Source organism: Trichogramma pretiosum, unplaced genomic scaffold (assembly GCF_000599845.2).
Source record: "Trichogramma pretiosum strain Unisexual culture from Peru unplaced genomic scaffold, Tpre_2.0 scaffold2, whole genome shotgun sequence".
Classification (NCBI taxonomy): domain Eukaryota; kingdom Metazoa; phylum Arthropoda; class Insecta; order Hymenoptera; family Trichogrammatidae; genus Trichogramma; species Trichogramma pretiosum.
Genome location: NW_019641687.1, coordinates 744,598 through 760,778, shown reverse-complemented (window position 1 = coordinate 760,778; position 16,181 = coordinate 744,598). Strand labels below are relative to the sequence as shown.

Genomic DNA, 16,181 nt, shown 5'->3' with positions numbered 1-16,181 from the left:
TTACCATGTACTATAACATACCAAAAGCGCGTCAAGATCGGTGACATACGTGCGCACGGTTTTGTAAAAAAGTATTATTTTGACCCATATATTTAAATACCTATGAAAAAAGCTAAAATATACATTTATGTGTGTATGATTATAGAGTTTTGAATTAATAAAAAAATGCAAATCATTTTGCAGTTGTTTAAGAGAGTCATGGTGGATATTATTTATTACACAAAATGCAATATTGATTTATAAGTTGAATGTATACTGTAAAAATACTTTTGTTGATGTATGTTCCTAAAACTAATCTTGATTGAAACTTATTCATTCATTGATGAGAAACTTGAGTGTAAACAATTTCCTGCAATTAATTGCAACCTATGTATAAATTTGCGGTCATGAAAAATGTAGTTTCGAGCGTTTTTTAAAAAATATAAGATTCATATTTATAATCAATACCCTTGTAAACTCTTTTCTTTTAAATATTTTTTATTAGTCATATTGGTTTTTTACAAACATTATTTACAAATGTCGACAGATATTTTAATTATAGATAAAATAGTGTAATCTTTTCATCATTTAAAAAAAAACTCAAAAAAGCATCAAGACAAAAATGCACATAACGATTTACTTTTTAAAGTAAATTACTTAACGACTCTTTTAGCTAAAATCTAAAGCACATGAACAATATTTTCCTATTATAATATTAAAAATTGTCAGGAAATATTTTTAATGCATTGATCCACTTGTTCTTTGAAATCTTTCTTTTGTTCATTGTTATTGTTCATTTGATTGAATATCTTTATAATTTCTTGTGCTAAAATACAAAATTGATAAAAAAACTTTTATCTATAGAATGAACTAAGAAATTAAAATTAAAAAGTTTTTTTATAAGTTAGTAACAAAACTTACAACAAAAAGTATCACTTATGATATTAGACTATCTTACAAACCTTTCAATTACTTGTTCTCATTTACTTAAATTTCTGATTCTGGTATCTTTATTTATATTAAATTCTCAGTCTCTAAAACAAATTACACGACATTAAGTATTCTCGGCAGTTTTATATGCTTCAAGTTTTAAAGTGTATAACGATATCTATCATAAAGCTACAAGCTACATGAATCAGAAAATGGATTACAATGAAACGGCGACGAATAAAAAAGATACGATAAATTAAAATTTAAAGTCTTCAAATACAAATTTACGTTAGACGAGCTATTGTCCGTGGGAATCATAATTCTTTCAATTTCACGGATCGACGAACGATATCATGATGTATCTCGTTCCCTTGGTAACTCTGAGACCCTCGTGATAATGGGTAAGTCTTCCCGGGTGCATGAGCATCCAACCGGGTTTGGTGTCCGTGACCGAGCAATTGTAACGAATGAAACGACAGCCACCACCCTCGTAATCGACTCCTACCTCGTTCAGGGCCACGTTGATGGTGTACGTCGAGCTGTCGTGATGAGGCTTGAGACTGGGCTGCTCGTCCGGACGATAACGAACGACGAAGTTCATCAACGAACGTGGTGGCTAAACGAAAAAAAAAATAATTTAATTTTTTGTCATCGTCACTTGATTCCAAACAAATGAAGGCATTTATTAATTACTACGTGCGTATGAGTTTTTATTATTAAGATTGCGATATTTTGCGGTGAGATTACAACTAAATATGCTTAGTCAATAATACATTATTCATTCTTTCTCTCTTTTTTTAATTTAAAGCAATCTTACTTGACTATAAAATTAAATTATTACAGGTACAATTTACAGAATTGTTTCAGAAAAAAACTTGGTGTAAATTACGTTGTTTCATCGTGTTCACGATTCGACGTATTTTTAATGTACAAAGATAATGCTCTCGCATTCGCTAGTCAATCAGTTTGACGATCGACAAATTTCTTGTCGAATGACACACAAAAAGTGTTGTCCTTATTGCCTAAACTGATTGACTAGCGAATGCTAGAGCATTATCTTTGGTGTAAATTATTTACAAAGTTTGTTGTACCATTTAAAGCCATACGCGTTATCAAGATAATAAATACGAATAAATAGATAACTAACGACTAATACTGATAAAAATGTTCTAGAACGATAGACAAAAAAAATTAATTTGGTTCAAAATATCACAATCAACAATGTACGGAATGAAACATTATTTATTTACAGCATTTTGAAACGTAGAGATCGGACTCGAAAATAGTCAACGATGGACAAAATTTTCACTCAATGCAATATAAGAACGTCGCCATTGTTCGGAAAGAAAATGAACATTTTTGTAATTATTATTATCAACTTTAATATATTTCATTTACTAACAAACAAACTTACAGAGTTGTGCAATTTTTGCAAGTGCAAAGTATTAATTGTGTTTTTCATCTATTAATAATCAATGGTGAATTGTTATATTTGTCCCAAGCATTGGCGGTATTTATAAAGCAGCCCATCTTACCGATTATTTCCAGCGACGCTTATTAATCAATTAAAAAGAAAAACTGAACGTCTTACATAATCAAGATATCCGGTGAAAGCCCTTTGCTGCAATGGGCTCACATAGACGCGCAGAAATTCGAGCCAGAGAGGATCGAGACCCACTTGGGTCATGTGTATATCGCGCGTGGGCACCGCCTCGTAACCATTTTCGAGTCGCGAATCCTAGAAAAAGGTTTGGAGATGTCATGATTAGTGCACAAATTTTCAGCTTACAAAGTGATAATAGCCAAGGTAGACGAGCTCTTGGAGCGGCCGAACGTAGTTCTGCAGAAAGTACAACCACTGGGCTTCCAGGCCAACTTGGTTCATGTGTATATCACGAGTCGGTACGTTCTCATAACCGTCCGACAGTCTTGGATCCTGGCGATTCATTTGATTATTTTTTTTTTTGCTTTACATTTATAACTCGATTACTTTTTGCAATATTTGGATTGATTGCAGATGAGCTAGATTTTAGATATTTTTTTGGTACTCAATATAATTTCTCGGTATATTATTTATCCATGAAAATAATCATTCATTGGTTTCTGATCATATCGTTTGAATAAAGTTTGCGCTGTATACTTACGTAATTGGAACCATCGGACCATTTTCCATAATTTTCCATGATGTTGATCCATTCTTTGGTGAAACGGCGAGTCAAAATAGGAAACCAGAATACGTCCGGGCAGGGCTAATGGAACGTTATAGAAGAATATTAAGTTGTTCTCACAAGCTCGATTACGATATTGTACACGGCTCAAAGAAGGGCTGATGAAATTACCTGAAGTGGCGCACGATCGGCCTCGAAGTTTTTGGAATAGTTCTCGTGAATGTACCTCTTCTCCCAGTCGAGTTTATTGTCAAACAGCTGATACATGTCCGGATGGGTGAGCGAAACGTTGTACGAGTCGGGATTGACGAGGTGACCAAAGTCCAGTCGATTGCTCACGTACATGAAGACGTTGCGGCGTCGGTAGGCGCTGGCGAAGGACATGTCCGGGTCGAGCTCGGGGTCCTCGTAAACCGGCCTCGTGTCCTCGTGGGCCAGCAGAGTCGCGTTGACGAGGTAACAGTTGCTGATGAACGGCACGTTCCACAGTCCTCTGCAATTATACGCGACATGTCGCGGAATTAAGCAACGATCTGGTGAGTACTTTGTAAGCAATAGTTGTAATAAGCGCGATAAAAAATAAAATCGCCCGGCCGAGAAATTTGGCATCGTTGGACACGCAGCGGGAGGCCCGTCATGACGGGTATCGAAGAAAATCGTTCCTCCGGTTAGCGCGCAAAAGCAGCAGCTTCCGAAGCAGCTCGTGCTATATATGCATATGTTGTGCGTCGGACAGCGCGTACACATATGCATGCACGCGCGCGCGTTATTACAATCATTCAATTGAGATTCATGCGTGGCGTGCAGCGTCGGGCTGGCTGCTGCAGTGGTGCAGCGACACTCATGCCCATATGTCAGGCGCGCGCGTAAACGAGTATAGTACAGATCGGTACGCACTACGCAGCGAGGCACTACCGGCTTTTCGTGCGATCGCGAGCCATCCGTGCAAGCACGAGGTTGTAACTCACTACTATATAGCACCAGTTTACAGTGCCGCACTATCGCAGCGGTAGTGCAACGGCAAATCATCCTCCGGATGATTTTTTCTCATTTATTATTGTACGTGGCAGCGACGCGACACACGGGCTCTATGTGCTCTAGCCGCTATTAGTGTTATTGCATCTCTGGGCTCGTGACGAGGCTAAGCTCCCGCCGCAGAGCCTTTATCCTGACCGTTTATACGTTTCAACGACTACTCGCAATCGCATCGTCGTAACACATATGCAAATCGACGCCTACGCGTAGTACACGCGTACCTGCGAGTGCACCCAAATCCTTCCCAAAGCTTCTTCTTTGAGCTTTCGCGCATCTCTTTCGTCAGGTAAGTTTTCTATTTTCGTTCTGACTTTTCGATTCATGTTCATCAACGTGTAAAGTAAGTCTCGAGTTGAAAACTCATTCACGATATAAGAGTACGATAACTATATTTTGTTTAAAAAAAAAAACTCGCTCAAATAATTCCTCAACAGTTGTTTCAATTATAATTAATTGTTCACTGTAGTATCACAATTTTTAAAAGCCAAAATATATTAAGTAAAAAAGTTCTTTATGTCGACGTGGAAACGTCCATGAGTATAGTTGCTCATTCTTTTTCTATTCAAAGGAAGGTAATTTCAATTGAAATTCGGCGGCGCGACAAGATCACTCCGAAAGTATCATTAGTCATCATTGCGGTCAAGGTCGGCATTAAGGGTCTTCAAATCGGAGCTGAAGAGAGGAGGTATGGCGACGAGCCGCTGCCGCGCGACAGCAACGCGACGACGATGCCATCAATCATTGACCATGACGCTGCTGCTAATGGTAATGGCATTGGTCCTGATTTTTCACCAAGGCGCCGCGGCTCCGGCTAAGGGCGGAGGCAGAGGCGGTGGTCGTGGCAGAGGTCGAGGTGGCCGACTCTTCGGATCGAGGATGCCAATCATCATTCCGCATCGATCGCCCGGCGCCGCTGGATACTACGAAAATCCCGACGTCCGTACAATTTACGCACGCACTAACTCTTTGTCCTTTCGCATTTAATCATGTGACAACGATTAATTATGGGGTATTTTCGTAGGCCGCCAAAATAGTCAAAGCGTCGCACTTTGAATTCGACTACATGCTCGGGCGCAAGATAACGTTCTTTTGCATGGCAACAGGCATACCCAGACCCGAGATAACTTGGTTCAAGGATGGCGTTGAACTGTATCATCACAAATTTTTCCAGGTACTTCTCGTGTCACATGTACGGTAAAAATATCTTTAGCAGACAAAAAATGTATTGACTTTTACTTCTTGTGCATAGGTGCACGAGTGGCCGATGGGCAACGACACCATGAAGTCGAAAATGGAAATTGATCCGGCGACGCAGAAAGACGCCGGATATTACGAGTGTCAAGCGGACAATCAGTACGCGGTCGATCGTCGAGGTTTCCGAACGGATTATGTCATGATATCGTATTGAGATCGATCCGTCCGCCGCAGTCGTCTACATTATCGCGTGTGCAGTCACTTATACCGATTCATAATGCACAACACATCCGATGCATCTTTGCAACGTCCTTTTAATTTGTTAAAAAATGAGCATCAGATGTTTTTAAAATTACTTTTGAATAAAAAAGTAGTCTTTTTAACATTGGTATACTAATATCAAGAAATATTTCTATTCTACCAAAAAAATCTACATTATTTATAATGTTTCTATTTTTTGTAACGTTACGTTCACTCAATCAAAATCATAGAATGACATATAAATAGTATAAACATTTAATAAGTAATAAGTAAAATTATAGTTTTTTCGTTTGTTAATATTTGTAGGTAACGTAGTAATAGAATTATCAAATCATTAAGACATCTACCTGATAAAATAATAACAGTTTATTTTTGATCATTTCTTTATGAATTGTCATTATCATAAAAAGTTGTTTAGAGAATCTATATTAGTTCATTGTAAAATAGGAATTTTTTTACCGTATATTAATAATTTCATCAAGTGATCAGCTTTGTTAGAACAACATTTAAGTCACGTGAAACCGCGTGATTTCAAATGGCAAGATATAGGGTACAATAATTGTATTATGCAAAACTTGCCTTCGTGACGAGTAATTCTAGAAATTGACGTGTATATATGAAGGTATCATACAGGTATATAAGCACTTTACTTGTTTCTCCCTTGTACCCATGCGTTAGGCAATCATTGTCGAGTTTATAAGCAGTAACCTTTTGAACTTGAAGTAAAAATGTGATATATGTGTATCTTTCGTTGTTAATACCCCTACGTTGATCGGCAAATGAAAACAGTGCATGAAATACGCGATTGTTAAGCATTCAATATTTTAACTACTCAATTCAGCCGTAATTCATTGTTATGTATTCAAATTGAAATGTTTTATCGCAAGTTTTTAAATTGAAAAGGAGCTGACTATTAGATTTCCAATTTCACACGTATGTCAAAATGTATAGTAAACTCTCGAAGAGAGGTTTATGATTTATGGATTTTAGAATATAACAGTATGGAAATAAAAATTGAATATCAAAAATTTCATTGGCGAGCTTTTATTTTTTCCAATGATCGTTTTTCACGATATCGTATTTTTAATTTAAAAAAAAGTATCAAAATAATTTTTAAATTAGTTGAACATTCTTACACGGATTTAAATGTTTAGTTTGGTAAGACGAAAGTTCATCGGTCTAACAATAATTTTCATCCAAACATAACATTTACGCTAGCAAACTTTGAAACATATATCTTGCAATTTTATGAAAATACAAAAGGGCATTCCAATCAATGAGGTTGATTGAGCGTTGCTATGAATATTGCGCCGCGTTTTGATTCGAGGCCGCTTACACTCGTACATTCATTCTTACCGGTCGCAATTGTCTGCAAGTGAGCGCACGATCAACAAGCAAAACACCGAAATTCGCTGCACTCGTGCAGGATAGAGAGAGAGCAACTTTCATTGCGCCAATTGGCGCTTGTACAGCGTTCCATTTCACACATTCGGCTCGGAGGCAATAAGCGTGTGTGCCGCAGTCACGCGGCAGAATTAAATTTACCATTGCCGGGCCGCAATTACTATTACGCGATCGCTACTCCAGCTCGTCCAGAGCGCTATCTCTCGCTGCTTAACAGCTTGTCCAATCGAAAGCTCTGCCGATGGCGCGGATCCGAGTGGGGTCGGCGGCGGCGGTACTGGCGATAACGAAATCAAAAACTGAGTATTTTTAGAAAAACCTCGAGAGCTTGCGGCCAAGTACGTGTACGCACACTCGTCACGCCCATTGTTCGATGCACAGGAGAGCTTTTTCAGCGCAGAACTGGGGTCAGCGCGTTGATTTTAACACGAGTATAGGTATACGCGCCACATGTGCACACGCATATGCATCATAGCGTACACCTATTACGATATGCCTTTAGCGCGACACGTACGTGCATGTAACTATAGGCAAGCGTAAAATGATACGTGTGTAAAATCTCTCGCAGTCAGTGGGTCGTGCTCGTCTCTATTGGTTTATAGCGAGGTAATGGATAGGTCGAACGGCTATCTCTGCGCGCGATGCCAGTCTACACTTCTAGGGGAGCTTTAAAGCTCAGGCCCATCAGTTAAGCCCGGCGGACCGATTCGTTCGCCGACGTTTCTTTCTGTATCGCTACGCAGAGACGCGCGCGCTTTTTCCTTTTCTTTTGTCTCGCCTGCGACTCTGTTGTTCTTTAGTACGTATTACCCACCTGGCTGTGTGAAATTATTTCGTTTCTTTGTCATAAATCGTTTCGCGATCGTGCGTCGTTTTGTAAAATTGTGTTACGTGCGCACTTTTATTCTCAATAATAAGAACATAATCGAGCCCTTCAACGGATATATATCGCTCGCATACAGCCGATGTATATTAAACCGGTTACAAGCTATCTAGATTAAACTGCCATCCAAAGGGAAGCAGTAAAACGAATACTTTAAGTAGGTCAAGCTTTGACCGATATAGTCAAATCGAGTGATTTTTCAGTTTTTACTTCTTCTTTCAATTGTTCATTAACAATAATATCGATAAAAAATACTTAAAATTCAACTTGAAGTTTCCAAGTAGAGTGCAACGAGTTCGTGAAAATGTCAATTGAAACTTAAGTTCTATTTTTGATTTTCCCCTTTTTTCAAGATTAACCGATTAAATGTGTAATCCGATTTTCATTCATCATTTGAACACACGACTCAAGTGAAAAAAATCCATATTTCAGATAAAAATGTCAGATCAAAGATGTGCCATCTGGTTACTTATACTCTGTCTTCTTTTGCTCGGTTCGCAAGAAGTTTTGGCAAGACGAGGTCGAGCCAGGAGCAGAAGCAAATCCCGAGTACAAATAGGTCTGCCGATCACTGGTAAATATCGCGATCCAGAAAGTGACAAGTACTACAATAACGACAATGTGAGTTTTTGAGAACTTGATACATTCTTTCTTCGTATCTCTTCGCTTGAATTTTTTTATTAAAAACAATGCATCATTACAAAGGGAGCAAAAATTTTGCTAGCATCGCACTTTGATCTCGATTATGTGCTCGGGCATAAGATTGCTTTTTTGTGCGTCGCTAGAGGCAATCCAAGACCACATATAACATGGTACAAAGATGGAAGCGAAATATACACGCACCTCTACCTGCACGTAAGTAATACTTTGCAACGTTTCTAATTGCAACGGATAAATAATAAGAGAGTAATGAACGTATTTTATTAAATAACTTCATATGCGATGCTTCAGGTACACGAATGGCAAATGGGCAAAGACAAAGTTAAATCGAAGCTCGAAATCGATCCAGCCACTCAAATGGATGCAGGAGTATACGAATGCACGGCTGATAACATGTATGCTATCGATCGGAGATCATTCAAGACTGATTTCTCCATCGCTTTCGATTAATTTCGAACTTTCGTATTATCTATGATTCGCTTACTACGGACAGACCCTTATGCTATCTCGTATTTTAGGTTAATACAATAATAAAATATCATTTTATACGCTAAAATTAACTTTACTCATTCGAAATGTAAGTCTTCCAAGGGAACTTTTTACCCCGCTCGAGTTTTTCTCGACACAAAACATGAACAATTATTAAATTTTTCAATTTTTAATGAACGAAAAAATGTCTTATTGTACATTTATTAGTAATCGAATTGCAACTAAACTTGATAAATTATTATTTTAAGACATTTTAATTAATCTCATACTTCAATTATAATTTAGTTTTCATGTTCCTTGTAGCAAAAATGGCATTTTTTGGGACTGCAGCCCTGAAAGTACCACTTTTTACAGGAGTAGCACAACATTTTTTATATAAACGGTTCCTATTCATAAATGCTAAAGATAGTAACAGATAAAAAGCTATTCCAAAGCCAGTGAAAAACACATCTACTTGCAGAATGACGCTATAAAATCTATTTTGGTGCCTATGCTAAGAAATGATCTTTAAATAATCGGAGAAAATACATTGTAATTGTAATAAAAATGAAATTCCAGCAGTTGAACATTAAATAAAAAAATGTTCAATTACTAAAATTTAATGTTTCAAAACTTGAAACCAAAATAATATTTTGTTGAACGAAGCTAAGGATAGAATTTATCAAACTATATTAAAGGTTGAGATATTGCTATGTTTGTACAGCTCAATGGCTCCAATCTTCAGACAATTATAAACTATTACCCGCACGGATAAACTTTTGCTAGAATCAAAACTTTTTTTCATCATCTATCATTCATCTAGAAATGACTTGTTAAAATATACCAGTTTTATGAAATTTTAAATGTATTCATCTTAGAGTAGGATGATGTAAAAATTTAGATAGATGAATTTTCGAATTGTTTTCTTAATTAAAAAAAACTTCTCTGTGATCGTAAGATTTAAGCCAGCATTATACTATGTTTCAATTGTAACCTATTTTTATACTCAAATTATGAAAATGTAATAAAAATTATGTAATAAAAATATAATATGGTCAATACTACTAATTTTATCTAGAAGCGTTAAATTAGTCATAATAAAATAAATGAAATTTGATACCAAAAGTTTTGGAACTTTTTCATAAGACCATGAAAAAGTAACTACCATTTTTTTAGTAAAAATATGTCGATAAGTGAACGTAACCACTCAATGACTGGTTTTAAAAAAGATATTCGGGACTGTATTTGTGTATGCTTTGAACAATTATTAATTTAGTTATTTTCCATACCTACTGATCATATACTGATCATAGATACAACTGACTTGTTGATTAAAAGTAATGGAAAAAAGCTTACCTGCGCTCGTTGTGAATGATGTCCATGTAATCAGTGCTTCGGGCATAAAAGCCATCGTCGGTGATGGCACCCCAGAAATTGCTCCAAGCCTTGAATGGTCTCACCAGCAATGGTGCTACGATACCTCTCTGCTGCTCGACCAGCAATCTCAAAGTATTTTCGTTGTCAAGATGAGCTTCCGAATCCACGGAAAAGTAACCCGAGCATTTCAACATCAAACAGCGATCACTGATAATTAAAATTTTAACATTACAGAGCAGAGCAAATTTTTTGTAATCATATGAAAAAACGGAATGTATTCTAAACTTACACAGCTAAATCACGGGCTATGGCTTCGCTAACTTCGTCTTCTGGTCTTATTTGTTTTATACTCTTGTACTTTCCTTCGTGTTCTTCAATAAAGGCCTGTATCAGTTCATTATGATAATCGACCTTATTATGCACAAGAAGATGGAGTTTTTCCTTGGGGTACTTTTGTTTGGATATCTTTTCAAAAAATTCCTCGAGGAAGGGGGTCGGCTTTTCGATAAACAGCGCTACGAGGATCGTCGGGAAGGAGTTCGGATCTTCTCCCTCGAGTTCGACGGTGTTGTCCCAGCAGCTGATGCAGCCTTCTTCCGAGTTCCAAGATTGAGCCACGTAGTTGCCAAGCGAATTGAGCAGCAGCTTACTGTAACCGTTACCGTGAAGAATCATGGGCACGGTGTTGTAGGCAGTGTTTTGCACGTAAGCCTCCTCTCCCTTGAAACGTAGCTCGATATCGTCTGTAATTTAAATTGCAGCGAAAATCAACAAACTGAGTCGAAAAATGAGAGCTTTCTTAGGGTTCGCGTTAGTACTTACACGAGGCCCCGTTAAGGTTCTGGAAAATTTCGCTCTTGTGATCCAGCTTGATATTGTGTTTGCTCCTCGTGTCTTGGTCGAGATACATCTTCGTGAAGAAGAGCTGATCGTCGCCGCCGTCGTCGATGTCGACGCTGCTGATCATGCTGTAAATGTCGGACGCGTAACCGATAAAGCCGCCGCTGTTCAGGTAGCGCTTGCCCCTCGCCACTTCCGGATACTGAGCGGCTAATTTTTTGTCGGGCCAGCAGTATTCCTCGGCGGAAAAAATTACTCGAGGCTCGTCCTTCCATTCTTTGAATTTGGCAATGATAACTTCGAGATTTTTCAGAAATATTACGTCGTAGCTGTTGAAGGATAAGGAAAAATTGATAAACGTTACTGTCATCATTCAAAGATAAATAAGTAGTGAAATATGAATAAGTAACCTATCGGTAAAGAGAACGACTCTATCGAGATCGTCCTTGTAAGGCTCGAGAGCTTCTTTGAGCAGATTAACTTTGTGTCCGCCGCCGGCGTAACGTTGGACGTCTCCGCCTCGCCAAGCTTGGCCCATGCCCAAAACTCGAACTTGTTTGCGAAAACCATTGACCTCCGTGGAGCGTATGTAACGTTGAAATCCGTCCGTCGCGTTTGTCGCCACGGTGAACACGATCGCATCTGCAAATTTTTCAGAATTATACTTATAAGAATACAAGTTAATCTTTAGGTGGATTGATGCTACTGCTTCTGGTAATGGAGCTTCTACGTATATCAATGGACAGCAAACCGTTTGTTCGTGTGACACGTAACGGAGTGCAGTTTTGAAAAATGAAAACAAAGAGAGCCGTCTTCAAATTAAGACGCGCGAGGTAATTGTGCAAGAAGCGCAATTTTAACAGTGAAACAATGATAACGCTTCACACTGCACGAGCAATAGGACTCGTGTTTCAGTGGCGTGAATTTTCGAGAAACCGTAAGAATTTTCTGGTCGGTATACAAGACACTGGCTAACGAGCTTCTATTCGGTATTTTTGACATGAAAAATTGTACTAATTGCAACAAGCAAATTATTATATCGTCATGTAAATAATGAAATTTCGATCAAGTTAAGCTGCGCATGGTTTTGAGCCTTGAATAAGAATATATACAATTGTATTGATTGAATAGAATCGATTTTTTAGCTCAATCGGTCGGCCTGACCAGTTGCTCTGAAAATACATCGGTCGAGCATCAAATCAAGAGCGATGCAAAAGCATCTGCGTGCTTGCGCTGCATTAATACATACACACACACGCACACGAAGGCGTTAAACTTAATTGTAGTAGCGCAGCACGATACAATGTATATATAGATGTAGATATGAGAATGGCAGAGCAGAGCTTGGCTTGTATAGCCGACCCATTCCACTGTATACATACATATAAAACAGAGGCAGAAAAAGCAGTGCGCGCCGCAAGCCGTAGCAGATCCGATCGTCGCGGCGCGTTCGCTGGCGGTTCGTCGGCCGGTCGCGTAGGCCCTTTTAAGCGGTGACACGACGCGTGGCAAACGTTATAATAACGTGTATACATTTCGTCGTACAGCGAATATTAGCCTCTTTTTCGTTTGACAAATGAAAAAAAATCCTGCCTATGATCGTGATGATATTTATGTTAACTGACATCACGAGTCGTAGTCAGCCGACTGCGTACTCGATTGCACTTCTGTCCATGAAATTATTCACTTACGGAATCGATCTATTGTCTGCCTGTCGCGTCTGTATCAATGTTGCGCTCTCTAGGAGCGGAGATTCATTAACGCGCACATAATCCCCGGCATTCATTATTCATTGAATGAGATCAGATGTAAATACGAGTCATCCTATCGTGCAACACGAGCTCTTAATGCTTTTTGCTGCGCCGTCTCTTGTTCGCCATTGAACATTTATATGGTATATTTGATTATCCAAAGTAAATATTTTAGTGTTTCCAAAACTTTCGAGTGCAAAAATTTAGCATCCGTTATGAAAGTATGACAAGTATTAAAAAATTAATTTGATTGATGAAATTCGAAGCTTTACAATTGATATTCAAGTCCCATCTTATTATCGTAGGTCTAAAATATATCTTGACTCCCTGTTTGAGGAGATATTTTTTGCGCTGGGATCACGATTTTTAAACGTTCATCTAGTCACGTAGGCACTTCCGTTGATAAAATTTTAGATACATATCAATGCCAATTTTATTTACTATAGAAAATTCCATGTACCAATGGAAATGAAAATGGATCGATCTATAAATCATCACAAATAACATGGCTCTTGGCATGTTTTTTTGCAACTGACAAATACCAGCGGACGAATAGGCATGGGGCGATATCGCGTTATCTGCTTAATTACGTCGATTTATTGGCGCATCCTGTTTGCAAGCCTGCATCAACAAGCGGACAACGCGTCAACAAGAACGACGATGCGCTGCTCCTCGACTGTCCCTTCGTCGCAGCTCGTTCAATGTCATTGCCCACTGTTATGTATGCGCTCATGCAATCTTAACTCGAGCGATCGTTTGAATTTTACGACAATCGAGATACAAATTGGAGCAAAATTTCTAAAAAATATTTTTCTAAATTGAATGAGGATCGATGGACGATATCGAGAAATATAAGACGGACAATATTGTCCACTGCATCAAGTCTCGAGAATTGCCGACTCGAGGCTCGTCAAATTTATATTTTCTCGCACGCTTTATTATGGACAGAAGGTGTAAACTCACCATTGTTATGCTCGTTGTCGGCCGATGCAACGCTGTACAGTCCATCAAACAAGAACAGCACAATTAGACACAGTTCGAACGGCCTCATCTCGACCGCTGTCTCTGGCTTTTTTCACGAATGTCAATTATGCTTGCACTCACGAAGCACCACGTCGCCTCTCAAACGAAGACGACAAAAATCCGTCGTTCTGGGCCGAGTCGTAATGTAACGCGCCTACAGCAACACGCGGCTCCGACTGATGTCGATGCTGCACAGTCGAGTCTTGGGCTCGTGCATATTACTACGCGCGCCACAATATTATAATACGGAGCAGAAATATATCAGAGAGAGCGAGAGAGTGAGCGCAGCAGCTCGCTCAGCGCCTCGTGTGCCTGTGCCGCTATACGATGTTTTTTTTTTTCTTACTCGCTCTAGTATCGAGATGACGATGACCCCACCAATCTTAGACTGCGCGCTGACTCTCCATGCTCTGAGCTTGAAAAATGTGTCGGGTGCTTTATTTTCATTGCAAGAACATTGATGATGCTAAAATTTGGATTTCTTTTTAGCAAGTAAAAAAATGTATCTAGTGTCATGCAGTTTCAAAAAAAACTCAACAAATTTTTAGAAAAAAATAATAATTATATTAGAACATTGTCATTACAAAAGAAATACATTTACATTTATTTACTCAATTAAAACCAACTTTTCAAATGAACAAAAATAATATCTACTCTTCAGCTAGATTTGGCTCTTACACCCGATTCTAAAATTTCAAATTCTATAAACTTGCGTGGCAAAAAGGATGATCCAGCAACATAAACATAACGAGAGTTACCTCTTTTAAACATATACAAAGAATTGGTTACCATGCTGGCCCAAGTAATGCCAAGCGATGGTTGTTCTTTCCTAGAAACCCTATCAAATGTATTACCAATTACAGCTGATACTTGATTCAAGCATACTACTGAAACTTGATGTTCTTTCGCTATTTTATGAAGGCCATATCCAATTTTTCTTAAGCTTTTGGCTCTATTTCTTAATAAAGTAGATTCATATTCTGTTCTATATGTGGCAGCAATCGAATCTATGACAAGTACATTGACTCTATGACGTTTTAACAGCTGAGGAAGCCTAAAAGGATTGAATATACAATTTTCTAAATCTTCTGTACTTGATACATGATCTATGAATATATTCTTGTCTGATATTACAGGATACCGATTAACAATAGGTGATTTTGTAATCATTTGTTTTAAACGATTGGCTGGAAAACTAGCTTCGGTGCATATGTATGCTGCTACACTTTTCACTCTTGGATTTTCAATACTTCCTATTGGAGCTTGAGCTGTGAGACATAATTGAAGTGCTAACTGAGTTTTACCTACACCAGCTTCTCCATATATTTGAGTTACACCAGATTTTATAAAACCGCCATTGAGAAATTTATCCAAATTCTCACATCCAGAGCTAAGATAACTTTCGTTTGCAGCTGCATTGTAAGCACTAGTGTTGCTTGGATCATACTTTGCCAGTAAAGACATTTTGAGAACTTTACTATTTAAATGTATATCTGAATCTTAATTTCATTTAATGACTTTTTTTCTAATAAAATTGACTATCAATGAATGCTTCTAACACTTCTAAAAATTAATACAGGTTAAGTAAAATTACTGATCACATCACATCTTTGTGAATTTACTTAAAAGAATAACAAAAAGCATTTAAATGCATGAAATGCAAAAACATCCAAATTGCATTAAAGAAAAATCCAAATCTTACAGCATCAAGTATCTTGAAAAAGTAAATAGTGACTTTTCATCGCGCTACAGTTTCATATTGTCGAAGTGCGAAAGCGCGAGTAACAAACATTTTTTTAGAAACAAATATAACTCGTTGATCAAAAATACCAGCCGAACTTTTCAACATCAAACTTTATAACTATACTTTAATTCAGAAAAAATTTTGAAAATAAATAGTAATCGGTTTTGCTTAGTTTGTTTACGACACTGCGATTAATATTAAAACTTTACGGTAGCATATACACAACATAATACATATCACACACAAAACACCGACAACTGACAATCGTTAGAGCGTAAAAAGCGCACGCGCGACTGAGGAATGAGGATTTGACCATTTAAGCCACCGTTACAATTCGCTCATTCACTATTCACTTCGAGATTATTTTAAGCCATTTTCTCGTTATTCAATTCAGAAAAATGAGTTTTTTTCATAAATTATCTTGATTTGATTTTTGTACAATTATAAAATCATATAAATCTGTA

At 37.8% G+C, this 16,181-nt stretch overlaps 4 protein-coding genes across 12 annotated transcripts; 2 read left to right on the top strand and 2 right to left on the bottom strand.

The window, feature by feature from the left end:
* Nucleotides 1-478: 478 nt before the first annotated feature.
* Nucleotides 479-15,951, bottom strand: LOC106655232 (procollagen-lysine,2-oxoglutarate 5-dioxygenase 1). Of its 8 annotated transcripts, none has more exons than XM_014375515.2 (10): nucleotides 15,676-15,951; nucleotides 13,914-14,439; nucleotides 11,610-11,841; nucleotides 11,182-11,528; nucleotides 10,649-11,102; nucleotides 10,339-10,566; nucleotides 3,249-3,570; nucleotides 3,054-3,158; nucleotides 2,699-2,845; nucleotides 479-1,525 (listed from the first exon to the last, which is right to left on the bottom strand). In XM_014375515.2, exons 2-10 carry the CDS (start codon nucleotides 13,999-14,001, stop codon nucleotides 1,241-1,243), a joined length of 2,208 nt encoding a protein of 735 aa, XP_014231001.1. In that variant the 5' UTR covers nucleotides 14,002-14,439; nucleotides 15,676-15,951; the 3' UTR covers nucleotides 479-1,240. The 8 variants fall into 8 exon arrangements, with proteins under 8 accessions (XP_014231001.1, XP_023317216.1, XP_023317217.1 ...); XM_023461448.1 differs by having other exon boundaries at nucleotides 13,914-14,388; XM_023461449.1 differs by lacking the exon at nucleotides 2,699-2,845 and adding an exon at nucleotides 2,501-2,647 and having other exon boundaries at nucleotides 13,914-14,388.
* Nucleotides 3,922-6,586, top strand: LOC106655233 (immunoglobulin domain-containing protein oig-4-like). The gene is made up of 4 exons (XM_014375520.2): nucleotides 3,922-4,398; nucleotides 4,681-5,048; nucleotides 5,134-5,283; nucleotides 5,362-6,586. Exons 2-4 carry the CDS (start codon nucleotides 4,800-4,802, stop codon nucleotides 5,518-5,520), a joined length of 558 nt encoding a protein of 185 aa, XP_014231006.1. The 5' UTR covers nucleotides 3,922-4,398; nucleotides 4,681-4,799; the 3' UTR covers nucleotides 5,521-6,586.
* Nucleotides 7,514-9,953, top strand: LOC106655234 (immunoglobulin domain-containing protein oig-4-like). 2 transcript variants are annotated; one of them, XM_014375522.2, is made up of 4 exons: nucleotides 7,514-7,577; nucleotides 8,287-8,475; nucleotides 8,560-8,709; nucleotides 8,806-9,953. In XM_014375522.2, exons 2-4 carry the CDS (start codon nucleotides 8,293-8,295, stop codon nucleotides 8,962-8,964), a joined length of 492 nt encoding a protein of 163 aa, XP_014231008.1. In that variant the 5' UTR covers nucleotides 7,514-7,577; nucleotides 8,287-8,292; the 3' UTR covers nucleotides 8,965-9,953. The 2 variants fall into 2 exon arrangements, with proteins under 2 accessions (XP_014231008.1, XP_014231007.1); XM_014375521.2 differs by lacking the exon at nucleotides 7,514-7,577 and adding an exon at nucleotides 7,620-7,770.
* LOC106655017 (DNA repair protein XRCC3-like) lies at nucleotides 14,410-15,669 on the bottom strand. Its single transcript, XM_014375201.2, has one exon. It carries the CDS (start codon nucleotides 15,435-15,437, stop codon nucleotides 14,631-14,633), a length of 807 nt encoding a protein of 268 aa, XP_014230687.1. The 5' UTR covers nucleotides 15,438-15,669; the 3' UTR covers nucleotides 14,410-14,630.
* Nucleotides 15,952-16,181: the final 230 nt, after the last annotated feature.

What these genes read in the sequence shown, in the direction of transcription:
- LOC106655233 (XM_014375520.2), top strand. Translation starts at nt 4,800, where the DNA reads ATGGCGACGAGCCGCTGCCGCGCGACAGCAACGCGACGACGATGCCAT. An exon ending in GATACTACGAAAATCCCGAC is followed by an intron (nt 5,049 to 5,133) that starts GTCCGTACAATT and finishes GTATTTTCGTAG; the next exon opens with GCCGCCAAAATAGTCAAAGC. An exon ending in ATCATCACAAATTTTTCCAG is followed by an intron (nt 5,284 to 5,361) that starts GTACTTCTCGTG and finishes TCTTGTGCATAG; the next exon opens with GTGCACGAGTGGCCGATGGG.
- LOC106655234 (XM_014375522.2), top strand. Translation starts at nt 8,293, where the DNA reads ATGTCAGATCAAAGATGTGCCATCTGGTTACTTATACTCTGTCTTCTT. An exon ending in AGTACTACAATAACGACAAT is followed by an intron (nt 8,476 to 8,559) that starts GTGAGTTTTTGA and finishes ATCATTACAAAG; the next exon opens with GGAGCAAAAATTTTGCTAGC. An exon ending in ACACGCACCTCTACCTGCAC is followed by an intron (nt 8,710 to 8,805) that starts GTAAGTAATACT and finishes GCGATGCTTCAG; the next exon opens with GTACACGAATGGCAAATGGG.
- LOC106655232 (XM_014375515.2), bottom strand. Translation starts at nt 14,001, where the DNA reads ATGAGGCCGTTCGAACTGTGTCTAATTGTGCTGTTCTTGTTTGATGGA. An exon ending in ATAGCCCGTGATTTAGCTGT is followed by an intron (nt 10,567 to 10,648) that starts GTAAGTTTAGAA and finishes TTTAATTATCAG; the next exon opens with TGATCGCTGTTTGATGTTGA. An exon ending in ATCATTCACAACGAGCGCAG is followed by an intron (nt 3,571 to 10,338) that starts GTAAGCTTTTTT and finishes GTATAATTGCAG; the next exon opens with AGGACTGTGGAACGTGCCGT.
- LOC106655017 (XM_014375201.2), bottom strand. Translation starts at nt 15,437, where the DNA reads ATGTCTTTACTGGCAAAGTATGATCCAAGCAACACTAGTGCTTACAAT.